This window comes from Pholis gunnellus, assembly GCF_910591455.1.
Source record: "Pholis gunnellus genome assembly, chromosome: 12".
Classification (NCBI taxonomy): domain Eukaryota; kingdom Metazoa; phylum Chordata; class Actinopteri; order Perciformes; family Pholidae; genus Pholis; species Pholis gunnellus.
This window is the reverse complement of record NC_136539.1, coordinates 16,769,205-16,792,185: the sequence shown is the minus strand read 5'-3', so window position 1 is coordinate 16,792,185 and position 22,981 is coordinate 16,769,205. Positions and strand designations below refer to the sequence as shown.

The 22,981-nt window shown below is 40.4% G+C and overlaps 1 protein-coding gene across 1 annotated transcript in view; it reads right to left on the bottom strand.

Moving 5' to 3' along the window:
- Positions 1 to 22,981, bottom strand: part of epha3 (eph receptor A3) — a 90,454-nt gene that overhangs the window by 17,072 nt on the left and 50,401 nt on the right. Inside the window, exons 5-12 of the mRNA XM_079170452.1 lie at positions 20,943 to 21,302; positions 16,101 to 16,225; positions 10,200 to 10,362; positions 9,815 to 9,920; positions 9,263 to 9,327; positions 7,985 to 8,110; positions 3,901 to 4,086; positions 648 to 709 (exon numbers count right to left, since the gene is read on the bottom strand). Coding sequence (XP_079026578.1) covers positions 648 to 709; positions 3,901 to 4,086; positions 7,985 to 8,110; positions 9,263 to 9,327; positions 9,815 to 9,920; positions 10,200 to 10,362; positions 16,101 to 16,225; positions 20,943 to 21,302 — 1,193 coding nt within the window. The remainder of the gene's footprint in view (positions 1 to 647; positions 710 to 3,900; positions 4,087 to 7,984; positions 8,111 to 9,262; positions 9,328 to 9,814; positions 9,921 to 10,199; positions 10,363 to 16,100; positions 16,226 to 20,942; positions 21,303 to 22,981) is intronic.

Here is a 22,981-nt window from a genome sequence, read left to right as displayed (position 1 = left end):
AAACTTGCTGGTGGACCAATTTGGTTTCACAATAATAATAATAATACAATTATTATACTAAAAATTATATTTGGTCGGTTTGGTGGTGCTGTTTAACTGACTTTTTTAATAAAAACAAAACTGAATAAGAAGTTTTTGCTTTGTGAAGCTGACATAAATGAGAATAGTTGATACAATGTCTGGTAACGTTTGATATAATCTATGTTTGAAAAACATACTGATAACAGAAGACATTTAAACTTGTTGAATCTAGATCATTCTGATAACACACTCTTTATCCACGTGCTCATAGAGTCCTGCACTTTCAAGGTAAATAGTTGGACTTTTTAGACTTCAGCATTTGACAAATGCAACCTTTGCAAACAGATGTCATTTTTAAAATGTAAAGGCAAATATTGACTGTAGTGCTTGACAGAGGGACCTGATGCGTGACATAGACTGTGTGTTGTACAGGTGCAAGTCATTTTCTTTCAGCACATTATGTTCCCTGGTGTTCCTTAATCCTCAGATAGCCATCGAGTTGGTGTTCCCCAAACTTCCTCAGGGTCTGTAGCACTGAGATGCATCATGATTCACTTTACCTGTGTGTGTGTGTGTGTGCGTGTGTGTAGAGGGGGGGTGGGCAGATTGTCAATGTTAATACTTACTCTCAAGAAACTGTCCAGGGATCCGTTCTCCATGTATTCTGTGACAATCATGACGGGTTTACCTGTAACAGAGGAGGGGGGGGGGGGGGGGGTTCAATTCTTGGTCACATCATATCAGTTGTATCGATCTTAAAGAACAACAACAGAACTACCTGTCAAGCACTTCACCAAACAAAGACACTCACAGCCAAACATCATATTAACGTCAGTTCTTTTTATCTGAAACTGTCGTGAGTCAACAGGGAGGGCTGTAACTTGACTTAAAGCAGACGTACATGGGCCCTGATAAGGACCAGGTTGAGCTCTTTTCACACACACACACACACACACACCTACACACACAAGCACACACAAACACACACACTCAACAGAATAAAATGGTCCTAGTCATTGTTTTAGGGTCCCAGCAGGTCAGCTGTCAAAGTGTGACATCTTTATTTCTGTGGAAGATCTGGCTGTAAAGCCACATCGCCTGCTCTCATCTGTACCTGATCAGCCTACGGCCATCACAAGGTTTATTACAGGGGGGAAAAGGAAAAAAAAAAAACCTTTAAGAAACCTTTAAATCAGCCATTGTTAAATGAACAGCATCAGTGTCAGGACTTGTTTGTGTCCCAGATGGCTTTGTTCTCCCTGCTTCACTCTTGACTTACCGCCAGCCATATGCCTCTTCTCCATTTTATTCTGATTAATGTGCCCACCTCCCTCCTCCCCCTGCCCTCTTTTATTCCCGACCTACCTTTCCTCATCCCTACCTCTCTTTCACCATCACCCAATCCTTTCCTTTTCCTTTTTTCCCCTCTTGCATGTATTCATGTGAAACCTCCCCACATCTGGCAAGACACAGACGTTTTCTTCCATTTGTTCAAGGGAATGACACAGGGCTGAGCGGAGAGGGTGATGGAATAGGTTTTATAAAAGAAACAAATCTAATACTGTCATTGGAAAAACATTAGAAAGGATAGAAGTTGGCTGACTTAATATCTTTATTTAAATCAAAGCAGATTTGTTCTGACTAACAATTAAAAATGCCCCTATGAGTCAATCGGACTCTGATAAAAAAGAATAAGAAACTGCTTAAAGTGAATGAGCCAAGACAGAGGGTGTGCTCGACTTAAATAAGGGTGGTACATTTAAAAAAAATGTGTTTTTCACAATGACTGATGCTTTTTGCTACTGTAAAATAGATTTAACTCTCCCAACAGCATGGATTGTATCAATATAGATAACAAAATCTCTTATTATTAAAGTAAAAACTCTCCCATCATTGAAAAACGGTCACAGCTACAGCTAGACACCCTCCACCCACACCCACCATCCCTAAAAGGCTGTGATGGATCGCTCCGTTTACCAGCGGACGGCTTTTATAGTCTCAGACGGGAACACACACACCCGGTCCTCCCTCCTGTCTTCCGCCCTCTTCCCTTCCCTCTTTCGCTCTGTTCTCAACATTGGCAGCAAAGATAAAGGCCCCCAAGCCCCTTTATTTTGTGAACACAAGCGTGAGTGTTGTGAGTGTGTGTGTGTGTGTGTGTGAGTATGTGGGTGCGCCTGCAAATATGCAGGCTGTGGATCAGCCAAAAGCAGCAGCAAGGTAAATGGGGTGTGAAAGTCTCAGGATTATTAAGAATTAACAGGAGCAGCTTAATAAATCACCCTACAGCAGCCTGTGTGTAGGTGTGTGTCTGTGTGTGAGAGCATATCAAATGGACCTCCTAAAACTATGCCATGAACTCATGCTGCTAGAGCTCACGCACATCTGTTCAGGGTATCCCTTTAAATGTCATGTATATACACACACGCACACACACACACACACAAACACACTCATAGTGATGAATATTGGGCTTCCCCTATTAGTCTAAAATCAGCAAATGAAACCACAGTCTTGTGTTATTGCAGCGTTTTTCACCTACTGGGCTTTAATAGGAAGAGTGGCGTAGTGTAAGATGTATTAGACAAACGGTTTAATAATGAAGGATTGCGAACATAAGAACTCTTTCATTTTCAGGAATTCAAGGCTGAATAACAAGGAGGTAGGAACGAAGCTCAATTTGTCAGTGAATGTGCTTTCCTTCCAGAAGTACAAGTAAAACATTTTGTTGAACAAAAACAATACAAAATTTCAAATGTAAAAATTCTATACTGGGTCCAAAACTGGGTCCTCTTTCAACATTTTCAATATATTCACTTCCCTGTCATATTAACTGATTACCAAAACTTTCACAGAAAAAGTATGTGGTAACTTAAAGAAATTCAATAGCATATATTATTATTATTATTATTATTTAGATTCTTCTTATTTATTTATTTTTTGTGTTTTTTGTGTCATTAAGTGTTTTTGTTGTCTACAAAAGGAAATCAAGAGAATCAGAAAAGAGACGGATTATTCACACACTCAACGTTTGAGTGTCCTGTCTGTTGCCGTTTGTACATTACATTATAATTCCTTTGCGATGCTGTTTTTGCTTAGAAGAAGTCACGCTATTAAGTCACTGAAGTCCAATGACTGAAGTCTAAGAGTCAGGGAGCAATTAAAGCATTGAGATTACACAGAAAAGGAGAGATGAAGAAAAGAAGAAGAAAGTAAGGAATGTTCTCCATGTAGTTCATTCTACTCTTTAGAATAACCACACTGGCAGAACTACTTAACAAGCCGGGTGCCGCAGGGAGAGATGGAGGCCAGGCCCGTTTCTCAGCGACAAAGTTCAGAGTCATTATTTCCTTTTTCTGCAGTCATTCCTTTTTAAAGAGGCCTTCTGTGTGCTAATGATACTCTTATAAAGAGGCCCAGAGGGGAGAGACTCAGAGATATGGATTTATGCCCGCTTTGGACGCAGGCTTTGATCAAAGCACATTGATCTGCAGAGATTTACGCCACGGCAACTCAATAAAACTCCTGCTCTCGTTCACAAAAGCGTTGGACACTTTAGAGTCATTTGTCAAAAACAAATGCAAATCCCGAATCGGTAAAAAGACTCCCCGGATCTGTAATGTGAATGAAAACCATATCTCTGTTCTCTCTTACTATATCCTATTTTATTTTACTCTATAGTGTTATTATGTTTTGTTCTAATTTGTTCAGCATTATTACCAATTGTCTCCCAAAATGTATTTTTTCATTTTATTCAATTTGTTGGGACAATTCCAATTAATTTAACATAATAATAATAATACTATAATAACAATAATATGATAACAATAACAACAGTTAATTCCCTTCGATAGGCCTTTATGTCATGAATGCACTTACTGCGTGTTACCACCCCCTCCAGCCTGATGATGTTGGGATGGTCAAACTGTCCCATGATTGACGCCTCGGCGAGGAAGTCCCGCCTCTGCTTGTCTGTGTATCCTCCTTTAAGAGTCTTGATGGCCACACATATCTCCTTCTTGTTCGGCAGCTTCAGGCGACCACTGCACACCTCGCCGAACTCACCTAAAGATAAAATCAGAGAAGATGCAACAAACACAAAATGAAGAGACGTGTTCTTAAATGTTTTTTTTGTTTTCTTATCTCAAACATTTATATCTCAGAATTTGCTTTACTAATATAAAACCCTGCTTATGCAACACAGGGATTCGTTTTTTAATACTATGAGTTTGAATGGTCTTAGGATGATGCAAATGCAGGTATAGGTATAGGTAGCTATACATATTTCTCTAAGAAATCATTACAATTTGAAAATCCATCCATTTTAATTCCCCATAGAAGTTTAATAAATGATCTATGGTTCAACAAGGTACTGACCCTGAATCAATGCAAATACTTTAAAACTGTAAGAACAATTATACCATTATTCAACCTGGCTCTTAGGTTAGTTGTATCCATTCAGACTATGGGTCATGCTAACTTTACACTTGCCATCTCCATTGAGCCGCTGAAAGAGCCAAAAAGAGAAGCAATGTCTGTTTAACCACTAAGAGCATTGCTAACAAGCTTAGCATTAGGCAGAAACACTGTATTTGCAGTTCTGTTTTAGAATTGTGGTTTAACTGTTGTTTAAGGGGTCACAATGTAAAACTTTAACAGATGCAATGAACATTTAGAGTCAAAGATGAAGAATCCGATCAAGGAGGATGTTGATGATTACCCTGTCATTACTTAACTCCGATTAATCAGGGAGAATATTTGTTGATTTTGGAGAGAGATCCTTGCATACTTATGTGATAGACCACCAATTATAGTAATTACACCATGTGTAGCAATACACTTTGAAACTGATCCACCCAAAATCCACAGTCCAAATAACGCAGACAGCAAAGTGATCTTTCAACTTTCCTTCAGTGTCGTATTAAAACGCAGCGTGACTCAACATCCACCCTGGGAGAGATCAATTAGCATTCCTTGCTGGTGAGAGGGTGTGTGCGTTTTCCTCAGCCCATGCCTGTGTGTGTGTGTGTGTGTGCGTGTGTGTGTTTTGTGAGTTTCACCAGGTACTGTAAGCTCTATAAGCAGGCTGGCCACTTCAAAAGGCAGCCAGTCAAGGGATTTGGCTGGACTGTATGGATGAGTGGAATGAGTATATCTGCGTGTATGTACTCCTGTGTGAGCGTGTTTTACCCCATATTGTATATGCATATGGAGTGTGCTCATGCAAGGTGATGTCAGAGCTAAGACATGCGCCGATCTCTCGCAGTCCAGTACAATCATCTTCCACAGCAGCTCTGGATCACAGAGCACGGGTCAAACCTTGGACTTAAAGTAGTGGGGTCTGGAAAAACTTAAGCCAGACTAATTACAGCCTGTCTAAATACCAAACGCATGCCTGTTCTTCTGGCCCCTCAGCAGTGGACGGACGAGCCAGGCCAAGGCACCCTTTTTTCATGTGGTCACTCTGAGAAAGAAGATCTCGGTCTAATAAGGCTTGATTAGGGAAACTCACTCCTTTCCTGAGTAGAGCTAGGTATCCCACTTTGATGTTTAAGTCTGACCCACGCAAGCAGAGCGGAGCGTGTGTTCTGTCTTTTAACACACAATCACCGATTGGCAAGAGGATCAAAGTCTTGTTTAATGTGGACAGATGGGGATGGAGGTGGGGATAGAGAAGGAAGAGGTAAAGTTGTGTATTGTTTGGAGTCCTCATGTGGTCTCATAAAAATCACACAGGTGGGTTGTATTTAAGCTGACGGACAGAAATGTTTACATCACGGCTTAAGCTGTAATGTCCACCTCAGGTGTTCACTTCAAATGTACTTATTCTATAATAGATTAAGAGTAGAGAGCTGAAGTCCCACTCCTTTAACTAGCTGAGTTCAGCTGACACATACTGTACTATCACTCAATGGGCTTCATGCTTTTTCCCAAAAAAAAATAAACATGGTCTGAATGTTTTCTGTCTATTTTCTAAGGTATGCTGTGTCTACTTCTGCGCTGGTTGCTAACATTTGATTCCTGTAAAACCTGTATTTTTTTTTAGCAGCACTCAGATGTAGCAACAACACAGTATGTCCCAGAAACAATAAGAGTCGAAGCCTGAAGGGAGCTGCTTAATGCTAACAAAAGAATCATCATTTTGTCTTAGAGGTATAAATGAACAAAGGTGTGATTCTTAAGCTAAGTGTATCTGACTATCCAAACAGAGTTTGCCCCAAGTGGTTCTAATCATCTAGCACCTAAAGTTTGTTGTTGTTGTTGTTGTGAAAGCAAGGCAATTATTTGATTTCCCCATCGCTTTCCAGCACAGATGAAAATAGACTAAACACAATGTGATGTTGAACTTTATGCAAGTATGGAGAGGCACTAAGATAAATATACTTTGTCTTGGCTATGCACTGTGCGCATTGAACATGTATAGTTTACTGTAGTGTGGCCTTCTTTGTGTGTGAGGGTATTATGGTTCAAGCGATATTGGTTGAAGAGGGATGAGACACATAGTGGTATTAATTACATATATTATGAATTTCCCCTCATATTGTCCACAAATTAAATTGTTTTCTCTCTTCTATATATGCCTGCAACATTGTCCTGTAATGAATGTGTATTTGTGTAAAATGTCACCTCATGTTATGTAAATCGTGATACAGGGATTCCCATAGAGAATCAGTGTAGTGTTAATAGATTCTAGAGTTAATGAAAATACAAACACTTCATATCACAAATAGACACTGACTTGTCCATATTTGATTAATTAAAATAAATGAGCCAATATCTACTTGTGTATTGTAGCCCTATAGATATTCATATGCGTTGTGTCTGCTATATAGTATGAAAAATGCATTGTGGAGTGTAGCGTAGTCCAGTGTGGATTCAGGCATTAGACTCTCAGGCCGTCCTGACAGCTTTACAGTGTGGAGGGCTGGTGAGACTCTGGAGACCGGCCTGCTGTTATATGCTGTGTGCTTTAGTCTCCATCTATTCTGCCTGCACTCAACCTGAATCACAATGCATTACCCTCCCGTCGGCACTCCTGCTCAAGTTATCAGGCAGTACGTGTGGAGAGGAGAGGAAGCGTGTTTTACTGATGCAATCATTAGACTTAGTTCAGAATTAGAGTATTGGGCGATCACCTGTGGGAAATAAAGAAGAGAATGAAGAGGAAAAAGGTGAAGGAAGGAAAGAGGAGAGGTAAAAAATGAACCAACTGACGGTGAGCAGAACAACTTCTAATGTCGCCATTTCTCCCTCTCATCATAGAGGAGAGCTGGAAAGAAGGGACCTCAAGCTGGGGCATTAAATGCTTTCTCATTCCCAGCTGTGCAGTATATGGCACACAGTTAAACTAGCCTGCTGCTATGAAAATGTAGATGTATAGGAGCTCTACATGTACCTCATTTTTTCCTATATTCGATTGAGCACTAGGTGTGTCTTTGTCATTTCGAGCATGAAAGAGTAAAAAAGTAAAGTTAATGCAAGGTGAGAGTGAAAGGAGAGGCCGGTGAGAGGAAGAAACCATTTATTTCTCTTCTTAAACTTTCTATTTTTTCCCTTTTTGATGTGGAGTGACTTTGTTCTCTGCACGGATGAACATTTCCTTTGATGACCTAAGCAAACCGTTGATCTGAGCCCATGCACTCTCATTAACATCCCTACTTTATGCAGTGAGGCAATAGCTAATTGCTTATAGATCTGAGAAGTAGGAATATAATTAGTTTTACTAAATACTAGTGACGGTCTACTATAGTCTGCAGATTTTCCGAAAAGTCACTGATACATTCCATTCCAACAGACTAAAAGAAATTGACAAATTTATCCAAACAGGTTTTCAGAGGGTAGAAATGAAATAAACTGAATTTCCTGTTAAATCTTAGTTTAACTTTTCATGCCTGAAGCGACCTGTGTGGTGTTTGTGTGTACAGCAAAGTGTGGTCAAGCATGTTCCTTTGTCCATTCTCACCTGCTCCCACCACTTTGTCGATGGCGATGCAGGAGGCATCCAGCTCCTTTGCAAACTCGTGCACAGCCTGGCTGGGGTCCTCATATGTGTGTGGGTCCACATAGGTCCTGATACCCGGCAGACGCACTGCAGCAGGAGAGAGCGGGTTGCATCAGTTCATGACCATTTAAAAATAGCGCCTCCATAAGTGTGTCCCTGCAGCTATATGTCCTCTGAACATTTAATGACTTTGTAAGGACATATCACCTTGCTAGTGCTCAGTTTACTTTTTAAAAATAGCACTCAAAACATATTGAGGATAATTGAAGACATGTTTACACTGAACATTGGGCAACAACGCTTCAACTTTGAGGATGATGTAGTCTTCATATAATTGAGTTTTGGTAAAGAATTTCCATGAAATCAGGAGCCAGTGAACATCGGATCGTGTGTTAGGATACACACAAATTAACTTACAATGAATGACTCAACATTTGTTGTGAGATATATAGTTTAAGACAAAGTGAAGCTATCCTTTAAGTAATAAAGTTGGATTTATTAGTCCCTGTGGAGGAAATGTATGCTGTATATCTAACCCATCCAAACTATTCAGGAAGCAGTGGACGGCCGCAGTTCAGTGCCTGGGGAGTGTGGGGGCCGACACCTGGGTCAAGGTTAAAGGTTCCATATAAATAACACATTGTATATGAATAACGGAGAATAAGCAATTGAAGAGGGAGCAAGACAATGAGAGTTTAATCTTAAACATCTTGTCCCTTTGTGTTGGTCCACAGCCGACGTTGTTACTTTAAGCTATTTTACACATTGGTCCGATTTCAACTTCATAAAAAGTCGCGTGAGTGAGATCTTTATGTCACTGGTCAAAAATATATCAATGAAAATACGTTTTTTAAGGAGTAAACTTAAAATCATAAATAGTTTAAACCTTGAATCTCAGTTCATGCTGTAATACTGAGGGACACTTGTTCCCTATTTAAATGAAGCCTCCAGGATTGGTTCGCAAATGAACCGAGAAACCGTCTTCTCAACATGGTCTCGGTCCAATTGCTGTCTTCTCATATGACCAAATGAACCAAAGTAAAGGGGAAACCACTTCAAGCTTAAAAACAGCTGCTCTAAAACAACCACCATCAGTAAAGATAAAGAGAAATCTATCTCTCCGATTGTAACTAGCAAGCTGTCTTTAATGTAACTAGCTAGTTGTACTACTCTGTGAATGGTACAGTGCAGAGAGGAGATATTGAAACACGCCTCACAAAAACAGGGTGTAGTACTTACAGTGGCCGTTGCCAAAGTGCAGTCTTTTCTCATCAGGATGTTTGGATTTGCTGTGGCAACAGAACCTGCCAATCCAAACAGAGAAAGGTCATAAGTAGTGCCACATCTCCCAATAAGACTTCACCCATTGGCCCAGCCAGAAGGCTAGCGAAAGTTGTGTGTGTGTGTGTGTGTGTGTGTGTGTGTAATCCCAGCTCTTACAAACCAAGAGAGGATCAGTAAGTCTTATAATGAGCCATGGATTTATACTCTCTCTGAACAGAACATACTGCCAATTCTAGCCACACACACACACACACACACACACACACACACACACACACACGCACACACACACACACACACACACACAAACACATACAGTTCTTAGTTTTCTCTTATACATACACACGCACACCTACATACAGCTGTTCCAGTATATGTTCCAGGAATTGCAGAAGAGAAATAGAGGAAATCTTACTAATTTGGTGAAACATCAAAAAATAGAGTATGCAGCCATTTTTAAAAAAACGCATACAATCAACTTTCAGGCAGCATTGAAGGGGGACCGACCTGCCAATCAGGACGTAGAGCAGCACAGTGAGGAGGATGATGGCCACGGCAGAGGAAATGGCGATCAGAACAACCTGGCTGCTCTCACTGGAGATGGAGAAGGCTGCTGAAGGACAGAAAGCAACAGGTAATGAGCGGTGTTGAACTTAATTCCATAACAAACTCATGAACACACATCAACTATCTTTCAGTGACGACTTCACACAACACTTTCCGAAACCCAGGACAGAAATGATCATAAATCATCCAGTGGTTTCCAATAACAATGGCTTCATAATCTCACAATTCATTATCAGTTATTTCTCATTAAAGGACCGTATCGGCCCTGTGTCTAATTTTCAACAACAGCAGTATTGTTGATTACGATATTCTGAGCTGAACTCACAGTCAGGGCTGGTCTCAAACTGGAAACTGGGGCTGCTAGCTCCATATCCGGCAGCTGTGCGAGCTCTGATCTGCAGCAGGTAGGCGGTGTTGGGCTTTAGACCATTCAGAGTCACATTACAACCCCGAGCACGGAGGATGGTATAGCTGGTCTCCTGCTCCTCCTGTGAGACAAGATGGACAAAAGAAGAGAGGGACAGAGAAAGGAATTCAATATTTGTGAGACAGTTTTTTTATTTTAATCCTACAATTTACACTAGGTTGAAACTATTAATGAATACCATATACAATAAAGTAAAACACAGGATGCATTATGTGCATGTACACATGTAGAAACCCACACAAACATTTCAGTTTGGCAGCTTTCTTTCCAATCTGATGAATTATGTCCTTCCTATTTAATGACTTCTCTCCTACTGATCTCCACTGATAAAACAACAGGAGGATTTACACACCAGGGCTGCATTCGGCACATTGATTCCAGATGTGGAAGGAAGAAAAACGGTGGAGAGAAGATGAGAGGACAGGAGGTAGAGGGAGAAGAGAGTGCAGTGATATTTCCACAATGATAATAGGAGAGCCCAATCCAATAATGTGATTTATTGTTTATATATATATATATATACATATTGTGCGGTAGTATGCTTCACGTTGGTAATGTGTTACTTATATAGATATCCAGCCATCTAGAAAGATATAAATATGAAAAAAGTGAGTGGATCTGAAACAGTATGGATTACTTAACAGTCAGTTAAGCAATTTACTTATTGCTTACATTTTTGGTTTATTTTGCTTTATTCATGTGTGTGAGATTATTAAAGAAAAAATATATGAAGTGTGATTAAAAGGCATTTTTCAACTTTATTGCTTCAAACAAAGATGTCATAGTTAAAAACCAATGAATGTGAAAGTAGAATGCAAAAGCAACTTTATATTACAGAAGGTAGCCTGTCACTATCAGGACAGGGCAGCGTGATATAATTCAGCACCAGAATTAAAACACTTACTTTTTATTTTACCTTACTATAATTAAAAAAACAGCTGAATTATTTCTTTAACAAAAAAAAAAGATTTTACACAAAATGTTTTGCTTCTCTGTCTCTGCCTCATAACCCACGGTAACACATTGCTGAGCCAATCCAGGCTGAAGAAAAGCTTACAATTACATGATTACCAAACCAATTCGATGCCATGAAACAAACTGCTAAATAGGGGGAAAATAGGACTAGGCTGATCTTAAATCTTAATGACAACCTATTAGAGACGACTTCAACGATCCTAAAAATGAGCTACATGTTTTGCAACGTAGCCAAGCTCATAAAAATCATCCAAGGCCGAATTGTATTGAGGCATAGTCAAATCCTTATTTTATAGACCCAGTTATAAAGAGGCATTCATTGGTACGGGAAATAGCATAAACACAAGTTGACATTCTCACACACACACACACACACACACACAGTGTCCAAAAGAATCCATTCCATTAATGGAGTGGATCAGAGTTTTATGGCGCACAAAGCGTTTTAAACTGCTATATGTGTGAGGAGGTAACTGATACACCAGAACTGCACTGGGACAGCTCTTCATCACAAGTATAAATCTACTCGCAGCTTGTCATCGTTACGCATTCTGGACAGCATGTGATCCCCTGAAAATCACACACAGGTGAGGTACAAGCACCTTTTTGTGTGTGTGTGTGTGTGTGTGTGTGTGATCGAGAGATACAAACAGACAGAGAAAGAAACTCAAGTCAAACACCTCTCTTTTATGCAAACTGCAGCCCGACAAGTTGTGTGATTGACTATTCAATGTGTGTGTGTGTTTGTGTGTCTCACCAGAACACTGCTAGAATTTAATATGGCCTCTGTGCTGCGTTTTACTTTGACAATCTAAACAAAGCTGTAGCAAATTATAGCTTGTATAAAACACACACACACACACACACACACACATATAGATGCAAACTCAAGCAGACCCAAAAACAGGAGATGTGCAGCAGAAGTCTTGTAAATACAGTGTTTGAGCCAGCATTCCTTCCATCTAAGACTAAATAAACAGGCCAAATTAAAGTGGATCTGAAGCTCTCTCTCTCTCTCTCTCTCTCTCTCTCTCTCTCTGCCTTTTAGATTGCAGTGATAAAACATGCAAAAACAATCAGCAAATTCTATTCCCATAAATTCTATTTTCACAAAGTGCACTTGGAAATGCCTTATCGGCTGTAGAGCCCCCTTTAGCTGGTTAGAGCGTGAGGAAGATCGCACAGCCAGCCTGGGATTTCCAAAGATGAAACACCTCTCTTCTTCTGGGAAGTTTTCGGGTTGGAAATCCCCAAGAATATCACCAAACATTCCCTAAGAATTCCCATATATAGGATTCATAATTCGGGAACAGCTCTTGCACTTCGGAAACTTGGGCCTCTGGTTTCACGACCGACTGACAAAATGGTATGTGTTGGCCAAAAGAGCAGTGCGGGCCAAGACGGCGGCAAAAGAGAGGTTAGGGGGGGTTAATTCTAAATAATTTGTCGCGAGGTATGAACCACTTCAGCTTCTAATATTATGAAACTCTTCACATCTTCATCTTCCTTAAACGGTTTATATACAAACTAGCCTTACACTAAATGTGTTATTTATTACTATTCATATGCAATAAAAGCAGGAGAAATGCATTACTTAGCAGGATTGCAAGAACATTGTATGACTAAACATCATTCCTACAGTAATCGTATCCATCACTGGTACTGCATTTATATATCTTGGCTTTATTCAAGTTTGATTTACTTCAAATGTATCATACCATATAGTTTCATACATTTTGTTGTAAGTTTACTATATGATTCTCATTTGGTATCAGTGTAATGCAGCGACTGGCACTGCATCAGTTCGCTGTCTTTTCCTTTTAAATTGAATTGCCACAAATTCATCAGTGGAAATGTGATCATTCCAGTTGATCTCAAACAAGTATACATTTCATGTAACTTCACAAACAACAGATGCCATGCACATTGAAGATTATTTATGCTCTTCAAACCTCCAACAGAATGTATGTGCTATAGCAAATGATCTATTGGATGCACATGGATGAATATTAAGTCCATATTTTTCTCAGTTGGCAGGAAATCTTGCAAAACTGGTGCATTACTTTGAACAGAAGAAGTCCAATCAGCATTAAGGAGTTACAGTCTAAATGACTTGTGACGATTAATATTTGTGTTCTGCTTCACACTATAGAGTTCACACTAAAGCCTCTACAAATGAAATATTCCAACTTTTAAAATGCCCTTCTAAAGCTTTTCTTTGCCCTGCTTAAAGGTCAAAACAGTCTGGTGTGATTTTCAACCCCATAAATAAAACATAACTGTAATGACTTTCGTTGTCGGCCATTGGTTTGACCACAGAAATATATTGGTCCAAGTAATTCATCTACTATAAAGAAGTATTCTAAGTTTGAACGATGTGTGGTTGTTGGCGAAACGTTTTCTTCACTTTTCTACATTAAGAGAAGCTAGAGTCATCGGTGAATGGCTATTGGATTACATGATAATGTACACTGTGTATGTCTGTTTTAAACTTAAGTAAATAAAGACACACGATACCACAAACATTGAAAAGCAGACCGTCTGGCTGATGCTGCAAATCTGAACATCTTCTTGCTAAAAGCTCTTTTTTAATCTCAACCCAAGCTGTTTTTGTGTTCTCCTTTACCATCCTGTTTATGTGTTCATGCAATTATGTCTGCGTATGTGTCCCTAAAAGCCTCTTTCTGTCTCATAAGTGAGTCATGGTGTGGTCTTGGTGTGGGTTATTTGTGCTCCGACTCTTGTCCTCTTTCGGCCTTGATCCATGGCATGCTAGAGGCCCTCAGCGTCCCTCTGCCTGCCACACGAAGAGGCCTCTATCATGGATTGCTATGGGGGGGGTCTCCCCTGGTTGTCCCGGTTCGCTCTTCTGCATGGAATAGCCTTTTGTCTGGGGTTTGAAACCCCTGGGTATGTATGGCTGTTGTAGAGAATCCTCTGGGAACTTGTGTGTTTGTGCCTGTCCCTGAGTGTCTCCAGTAATTCCTGAGAGACGATGTGATTAGCAGGGATGAGCGCAAAGGCCAAGAGATGTTCCATTACAAAACTCTGTCACACAGGCTCTTCCTTAGACTACAGTCTTTCATTCTTTTCCATATCTTCTTTTAATTAATATGCATTTGTAATGTGTAAGCATGTGTGTGCGATCGAAAAAGCTGCAGCTGCTGAAGTAGAGCTTGCGTTGAGCTCTGACCCAGTAACAGTCATTAACTTTTCCTCGCGCTGTTTTCTGTTTGAACTTCTTAGGTAAGGATGGTTGAGCAGGGAACAGAGTTTAGAGAGGAAACAGCTTCTGTCTGCCTACTAATCAAGAGATTAGGGGCCACTGTTGGCATTCAAGCAAACTGGGATCTGGGGAACACACATACACGCACATACGCGTTGAATCTGCCAGTGATTAAACTTGCATCCACGGCTAATTTCACCATCAAATGTCAGCCATAGCACAGCATTGGTGCTGAAAGCCAGTGTAATTCGTTCTGCACTAATTTCCCACACAGAGGAATGAGTGACCCCAGAGACGCATTTACTGTCTGCCATAAAACATGTCTCCATTAAGGAGAGGAGGACAGGATGAGAAATAGAGGGAGAGATAAAAAAAGGGGATGAGAGGTAAACATAAGCGGAGGAGGGGAGGAGTGTGAAGCAAAAGAATAAAGACAGAAAGACAAAAAAAGAAGTAGAAAAAGACAACAGAGGTAAAGTAGTGGAGGAGAAGGATGGGGTGTTGGGAAATAGAGACGAAATGAGAGAAGGGAGAGGATGCAGGGCGAATTAAAAACGAGAACATTTTTGGCTCGTTATAGTAGCGATACTGGGCAACAATCATTCTCATGCCAAAGATTTTAACCCATTCTCAAACTTCCCCGTGTATCAGGGAAACAGGATTTCAAATTTCAAAACTGATTTAAAGTATCCATCAATGAGATGTTTTCTAATGCGACATTTCGCTCCAACAAGCATGATTGGGTGGGTCACTTTAAAAATGTTTTCTGATTAATTACAAATGAACTGTTCAAAATGTAGTCATTAAACCAAAGGCAAGTAACGCAATGTTAAAGTAATATGTAACTTGAATATTATCTACATTTCGGATTACCTAATTACCATATATGCAAATAAGAAAAAAGGCAAGAGAAAAAGAACATTTTAAGATTTAATTAAATTAACCTACAAGCAAATGTTTGGTCTGCTGGACCAAAAATTTTAAGCGGTCCTCTCATTTCCTACAATGACAATTTGTCTTTTCACGCTGGGATGGCTCTTGGCAAAAAAATCATAATTTATAGATTAATTAATTAATAATAGATTTCTGTTACCTTTTTTTTTTAATATCCTAATTGTATAAAGCTGTTTCATGAATATGGTTACTGCCCAAGGCTGATAACATGACATGGGAAAAAGTAGACAATCCAGCAAACACTCCGCTTAAAGCAATAGTTTATCATTTTGAAAATTAACTTTTCATTTTCTTGCCAAGAGTTGGATGAAAAGATTGATACCATGACATGGGATGGATGGCATGCCTGGAGTAGGACTCTAGTGAGCATGTTCTATGGGCCCAAGAATGTGGAAGCTTGAGCGTGCAGAGATTTCTTCAACATATGCGCCCAGTAAGCAAATAACATAATAAAATGTCATCTTTGATGTTGGTATCCTCTACTCCTTAATACATCCATGGATTACACCTTATATTCCATCATGTGTTGGCCGTAGCCTTTGTATTGACAAGACAGATATCACAGTGGTATCAATTTATGACACTGCCTTGCTGAAAAAAGGCACACAAAGCAATGCGTTAACAGTGATATGTTCTGCACCAACCTTTTCGTAGTATTTGATCTCATAGTCGAGGATAATGCCATTGGGTCTTTCTGGCTGCTGCCAGGACAGGGAGACACTGTTCCGAGATGTCTTTTCCTTTCTGATCACTGTTACCGGGGAGGGAGCTGGTTGGGAGACATAGACAGACATAAGAGTGAAAGAGAGAGAGAGAGAGAGTGAGTTCCTTCACAGTGAGGTTCAGTGGAAGTTCAGTCCCCGGTGTTGCATCCTGGCAATTGTCTATGGTTCCTGTTAGCCTAATTCAGTTTGCTGCCCGGTGGGGCTCCATTAAAGGCTTTGGCCCAGGGTTGGTGGGTGGAACGAGACAATGTACACTAATTCAAACACTGGCTTGTGCATATATGCGCACACACACACACACACACACACACACACACACACACACACACACAAACAAAGACTAGAAATATAATACTGACATCAGTGACGTGCATTTCACGTCTGTGAAAGCGAAGTAGATAGTGCTTCGGTTAGTGCTTATGACTCAACCTTAACTCACTAAAATAAAACTTAATGCATTTTACTATTTCGATGGCATTGCAATGAATCAGTTAGAGTTTGATGCTGTTTTTAATATTGGTAGTGGCGGCATAAATCTGTGTCAGTCTTAGTCTTATTGTCACCTCGACTCTCTTCTCTTTCAATGCATACTGAGAAAGTTTGCAGGAATCAAGATGAAGAAAGACAAAACTGTGCCTGGTTACCAAGTTAAGTGTCTCTGGAGCGGGCAAGTATATCAAACTCCCATTCAATCATTCACATTAGTTCCTGCTTACACAAAGCAGTAAAACGGCTTGTCCTTTAGCGTTTATTGTAGCAACCTGCTGCTCAGCATATCCTTTGAAATGTGTTTTAATTTTAATTTTAATATACTATACAAACCATCCCTTCCCCTTTGTCCCACTGCTGCCCCTGTCCCGTTTGGTGTGGCGCTTTCTCCCTCACCAATCTTCCCGGACAATCCTTCGCCCGTGCATTGTCTTGCCTCAGGGGACTTCACATGGTCCCAAGTAATTTAGCACATCCCTCTCTCTATCAAGCCCCGCACCCCTCCCTCGTTCTTTCTTGCTTTCTTGCTCTTCACTCCCTTCCTCATTTCCCTTTTTTACTGCTCTCTAATTGCCAGGCAGCTCCGGGGCCAGCCCGGCATCTGAGGCATCGACTTTTAATTTTATTAGACCACAGGAAAAAAACATGTTTGTCTTTGAAATGTTTGAGCCACTCTTGATTGTGATTATATAGCAGTGTGTGTGTGTGTGTGTGTGTGTTTGTGTTTGTGTATCTATCCAAGCATATACTTGTGTGTATTTCGGCGGGATGTTATTTTTTCTCCTGTAATGAATCCAGATGGGGAGAATCTGTTTCTATACCCCCTGCTCCTTCTCTCCTCCTCTCCCTCTGGTTCTGATAGCGGGGTGATGCATTTTATTGGCTCTGTGGTTTATGGTGGTAATGATTTACTGTGTCTGGGCCGCTTGGAGGCAGCTTCAAGTTCCTCTCCTCCTTCTTTTCCTTCTCTTTGCTTCTCTCTCTCTCTCTCCCTCTCGCTCTCTCCCTGCATATATATTGCCAAGCACTTAATTTGCTGTCACTCTCTGTTTCTGTCTGTGGAATAACTGTAAAACTAATACAGCATACCGGGCCCATAATGGCCTTAAAAAGTGGCCTTCAGCATCGTTCACCTGTGATGCGAGGGACATGACACAGCTGTCCGAACATCTATTTATCCTGTACAAAACTGGTGGACTATTCAAAGTAGTTTATTGGCAGTAACGCTATATAATTCAATGAAAGGAATGCTGAATAATGACTTGAAAGCATTGCTGATATCTGATATTGGCACACTGAATCACACCTATTCTTCTGGTCTTGTTTGTTTGCAGTCATACTGATGGGTTTTCCATTCAGGGAGTCGCCGGGACCCACAGGTGGTCATTTGAGTGGGTCCCCTGTCACATTTGTGTTTTGTGTTGTTTTCCATACTTCTCAGCTTACACATTAGACCAAATCACAATATCAATATATATATATAAGAATAACTATTTATTTTTATTTCAACATTTTGTAATAAAGATAAACTATTTCTGAATGTAAAAAGAAAAAATTCTTTCCGCAAATAGTTTTTACATTTACATTTTCCTTTCACTCATTGAGACTATGTACAGGACGTGATCTCCTTGCGCTTGATATATACGTAGACGGTAAGACAATGTTGAAGAGCAGCCATGTGAGTTTATGTACCAACACCAAGTTTGAAGGGCGAGGAATGGTCTTGTTGCTGCAAGGGCATTAAGTTTCTCCTGCGATGATGGAGACTACAAACACAGGATCTTGTCTGTGCAAGATAGATGTTCACATGGTAGGAAAATCAACAACCAGGTGAAGGAGTGATTTGCCCAGGCGTGTATATATAATGTATGTGCCTGTGCATTCTTCTTGTTAGACCCACTCTGTCAAGTTCAGCTGCAGTTCAGACTGTTGATATTAAACTACTCTAATGTGGATCACAGCTACTCTGTTGTTCGCGTAGTTATGACAATGAGTGGATGGCAAGGGAGGTGGGATAAGGAGGAGCAATCTGACAGCACCTTGACAGCACAGCAAGGACACACATCTCCTGCCCAGGGAAACACTTAATCCAGCTTTTAACAGCTTTGGCATCTGTATATGTGTGTGTGTGTGTGTGTGCGTGTGTTTATGTGAGAGAAAGTGTACTATAGACGAGTGGGGCTTGAGCACTGACATACCTAATCCTTAGTAAACTCTCAGGGCTGATGGGAGGGTGTGCAGCTGCAGGCGGAGATTTTGCTTAGAGGGGGAGAGGACTGTGTGCCTGTGTGGTATAATGAAGGTGCGCGTCTTGGTGTGTGCATGTGCTTGACATGAAAAGATGAAGATTCATCTCTTCTGATGATCGCTCAAACACTAAAGGTGTTTTTTAATCGTCGGATCACACGCAGCCCTATTAGCATTAGTGTAAGTCAAATCTAATAGAAATGCTGATCCCTCTGACTAACCACACCGATGTTTTTTACTAATAAAAGACTCAAAGGCTTTTAATCTCTATTGCCCTATCTCCTCATAACGACATATGATTTGAGTCCTGTCTTATCCCCAGGCTAGACACATGAGCACGGACTGTATGTGGACAAACACACACACACACACACACAAAATCTATATTTACCTCTCATCCCTGCCCTGTCACTTTAAACAGGTCATGTCTACACCTTGTCACTTTGTATACAGTCAAAGTGTGTCAACACCATTTGTCTGTATATTGTGTGTACATACAACCTTTCACATTAGCATATTTATTACACCGACAGGTTTCTTCTCGGGGAGTTTACATATGTATGATTTGTGTTTGCCCTTGAGTCTTTTTCCTAGACAACTGAAACGGTAAAGCTAAATGCTGCATGCTCATCATTATAATTCCAATCACAATTATGTCTTGATTTAAGGAAATGTGTCAAGTCCTGACTGACAGACATGTCCTGCCTCACTGATTACCTGCATATAACCAAAGCACCCGCAGTAACCTGTAAATCAAATCAACTCTCATGTCCCTGGGATAAAGCAGCTACAAAGAGGTGCCATGTGTGCATTCAAATCAAAACAAAGAAAGGACTCGCTTCACGCTTCACGACATATACTGCGACCACTCTGTTTAAATTCACAGCTAGTGCCATCTGCCTATCATCAAGGATGTGATGGAGCGTCTGACCTCGCTGTGTGAGAACTTTTAAGAGAAACACCCATCTGTTCACGCTGCTCAAAAAACACCTTCCAAGTGCTAAATCACCTCCCAAAGTTTGGAGAGTAAAAAAAGGCTTGCAGAAGCATAGGGAGCCATATAAAGAGGAGGAGAATAGCAGGGTGTGTGTGTTGGGTTGGGAAGGATCCTGTTTCCAGATGAAGAGAGAGATAATGATTGAGAGTAAATCAGTAAAAAAAAACTAAATCACTGAACGGCAGACACAAAAACATTACCAAGCACAAAGGCAAACTGTGGAAGAGAACATTGAAGGAAGTGGGGAAAAGGAAAAGAATAAATGGATGTACTACAGCCAGAGCATTGCACATTCCTTGCTAGAGTCAGGGATGTCTGAGGTTTGGCGCCTTCTACTGCAGCTAGATTTATTTCACCACTTCCCTTTGCATTCAAATTCATCTAAAGACTTGATGCGTGGAGAGATATTTGTATAAAAGATTGATGAGAGCTTTAGGTAACCATCCTCACCTTAAAAAGTGTCTGGTTTAAAGGATTTTTTTCATTTTGCAAAAGACATTCGATCCCGGTAGTTAAACAAGAGAATAGCGGCCTGGGATCGTCTTGTAAATGTCCAGTTCTGATGGTTGGAGTGCATATGTTTGGAGCACATAAACTACATGCTAGTTTATTATACGATAAGGATATTTAGAGGGAGAGGGAGAAACGGGGTGCAGTAAAGAGAGATGTATTCAATATTATCCATGTGTTAGGTAGCTACTATTCTTTTTTTGTTGATAGAGTTGCGGTTATACCCACAGTTACATTTAAAATAGACTTGCATTCATGCATTAGAACCACACATCCATGTAGAGTATACGCATGGTGTCTGAACTCTTGTGTTGTACTAAACCGCATAGTCTTGAAACCTAAGCCAGACTACATCTTGCAAGTTCGAGATTTTCATCTAAAAGCTGCTACTCAGTCAAATCACCCGGTGAAGATAGGCTTTGATAATATGTGGTTAAAAACGATCGCTTCAGAATATGTCTGTATGAATATGTGAGTGGATGCCTTTATCCATCTATCCATCTGTTGTGATATCTCACCAGCTTGGTTGGTGGTGATGGTGACAGCGGCGTACTGTCTCATCTTGGGTGCCAGCGATGACACACCGTTCAGTGCTTCGATCTCAAAGGTGTAGTTAGTGTGGGCTAGCAGATCTCCCACCGTCACCGTGGTGTTGTGGAGGCCCGTGGCTCTTGGCAGGAAGTGAACATTGCTCCGGCAAGGCTCGCAACGCAGGTTGCCAGCGTTACTGCCGTTAGCGGCCCCCCCACGGCAGCGTTTGCAGAGGACAGTGAAGGTGACGTCCCTGCGCCCGCCAGCGTCTTCCGGCCAGCTCCAGTCCAGGATAACGGAGGTCTCGTTAATGGAAGAGATCACATTTCGAGGAGCTGAAGGGGGTCCTGGTAGAGAAGGAGATGAAGTGGGATGGAGGTGAGAAAAGAAGGATGGGAGAAACATTTTGGATTGGGAAGAAAAAAGGAAGGAAGAAAGTAAATTAGTAGAAAGGTGACAAGAAAAGGGAAGAGCGCAAATAAAGGATAGATTGAAAATAGTTTACTTTAAGTAGCAGAGTGACATTAGGTAGGATTAGATTTAGCAGCAGTCATCTGCCAAGAAAAATGCATACAAGCATCTAAAAAGGGGGGTTGGTAGGTTTTCTCTAAAACATAGTGATGGCTTTATTGGCTGGAGTTTGTCTGTATTAAAGGCTCACTTTTTTCCCAGGAAGTGAGTTATCTTTAAAGTGCAAATGTAGCATACCTACTTGGAGATTTTTCAATCAATAAAAGACGTAGTAAATGTTGCAAAATGTATACAAAACCTCTGTAATTGCAGTTTAATTATGGTTATATCAAGGGTTTAGTTAATATCAGTCTGTGTATGTAGTCCAAAATGAATCTGTTTTCCTCTCTTTTTTGATCAGTATGAGGAAAAAAAAGGGCTTGACAGCATCTGTAAAACTCAGGCGGACATATAAAAGTAAAAATTACAAACAGATCCCTCTGATTATTTCCAGATTTGTGTATCAAAGCTACGACTGTAATTACATCGGGGAACAAAACAGAACTGCCAGATAATTCTGTTGAGAAGTTGCAGGAGAAGAAGGGAAATGGGATTAGTGGATTGTGTCTCGAGATAGAATGTTTGGTTTGGTTTGTTTGACAATTTACTCCACTCCCAAACTATGCATAGCTCCTGTCTTGGTAATCTGCATTACAGTCTTTGACTGTGTTTGCGCAAGAGAGAAATCAGAAGGTAGATACACCAAATACTTGAAAATAGAAAATTCCAATACAACTCTTTAGTTTAGGGCAGTTCTGCAGCTCCTAAACTGAAAACAATTTGTCCCAAGAAGTTTCTGGTTGCATTTTGAATGGCTCCAGTTCTGGAAGTTAGTTTTCCATTCATTCACTTAATTGACGTTTCAGAAAATATAAAGAGTCTCTTTATAAAGAGTTTTAAGAATGAAACTAAGCCAACTAACTATGAGATGAATCTTGACCATAAAACATTTGACTCTGTGCAAAAAAAAGGGGAAAAGGTATAAGACTGTATATATAATTATTTTTGTGAAGGAATTACCCATAAACCATTCCTGACGGCGGCTCGCCACCTCTGGAAACTCCCCAAAACTTTAAAACTGGCCATTTTAAAACAGTTTAGGCAACTGCATGGCTTATTCCTCGCTTAAAATATTGTCAGAAACACTTTTCGGTGAAGTATTTTTGTAATATAAGACAAAGTTGGAAATCCGGGAGCAGCACATGGAGCAGACACTGAAGACACATAAACCTCACTTGCCGCTCACGGTCAAGGAAAACATTTCCATGGTAACAGAGAGCTGTGTGAAGTGCTTTCCATGACGTTGTGAATAACACACGTTCATGCCAAGACTTGTGGCTTCTTCAGGAGTATACCATTGATTCACAATCCCATAGCTCCTGGTAAGTCTACCTTGGTTGTGATATTATGGTCAAAATCCCGTTTCAGAACATGAACAGGATTTTTTACTTCTGGAGATTCACGGTTGGGCTCTACTGAAAGCATATAATGAAATACATTCGAAGCAAAATAAGGA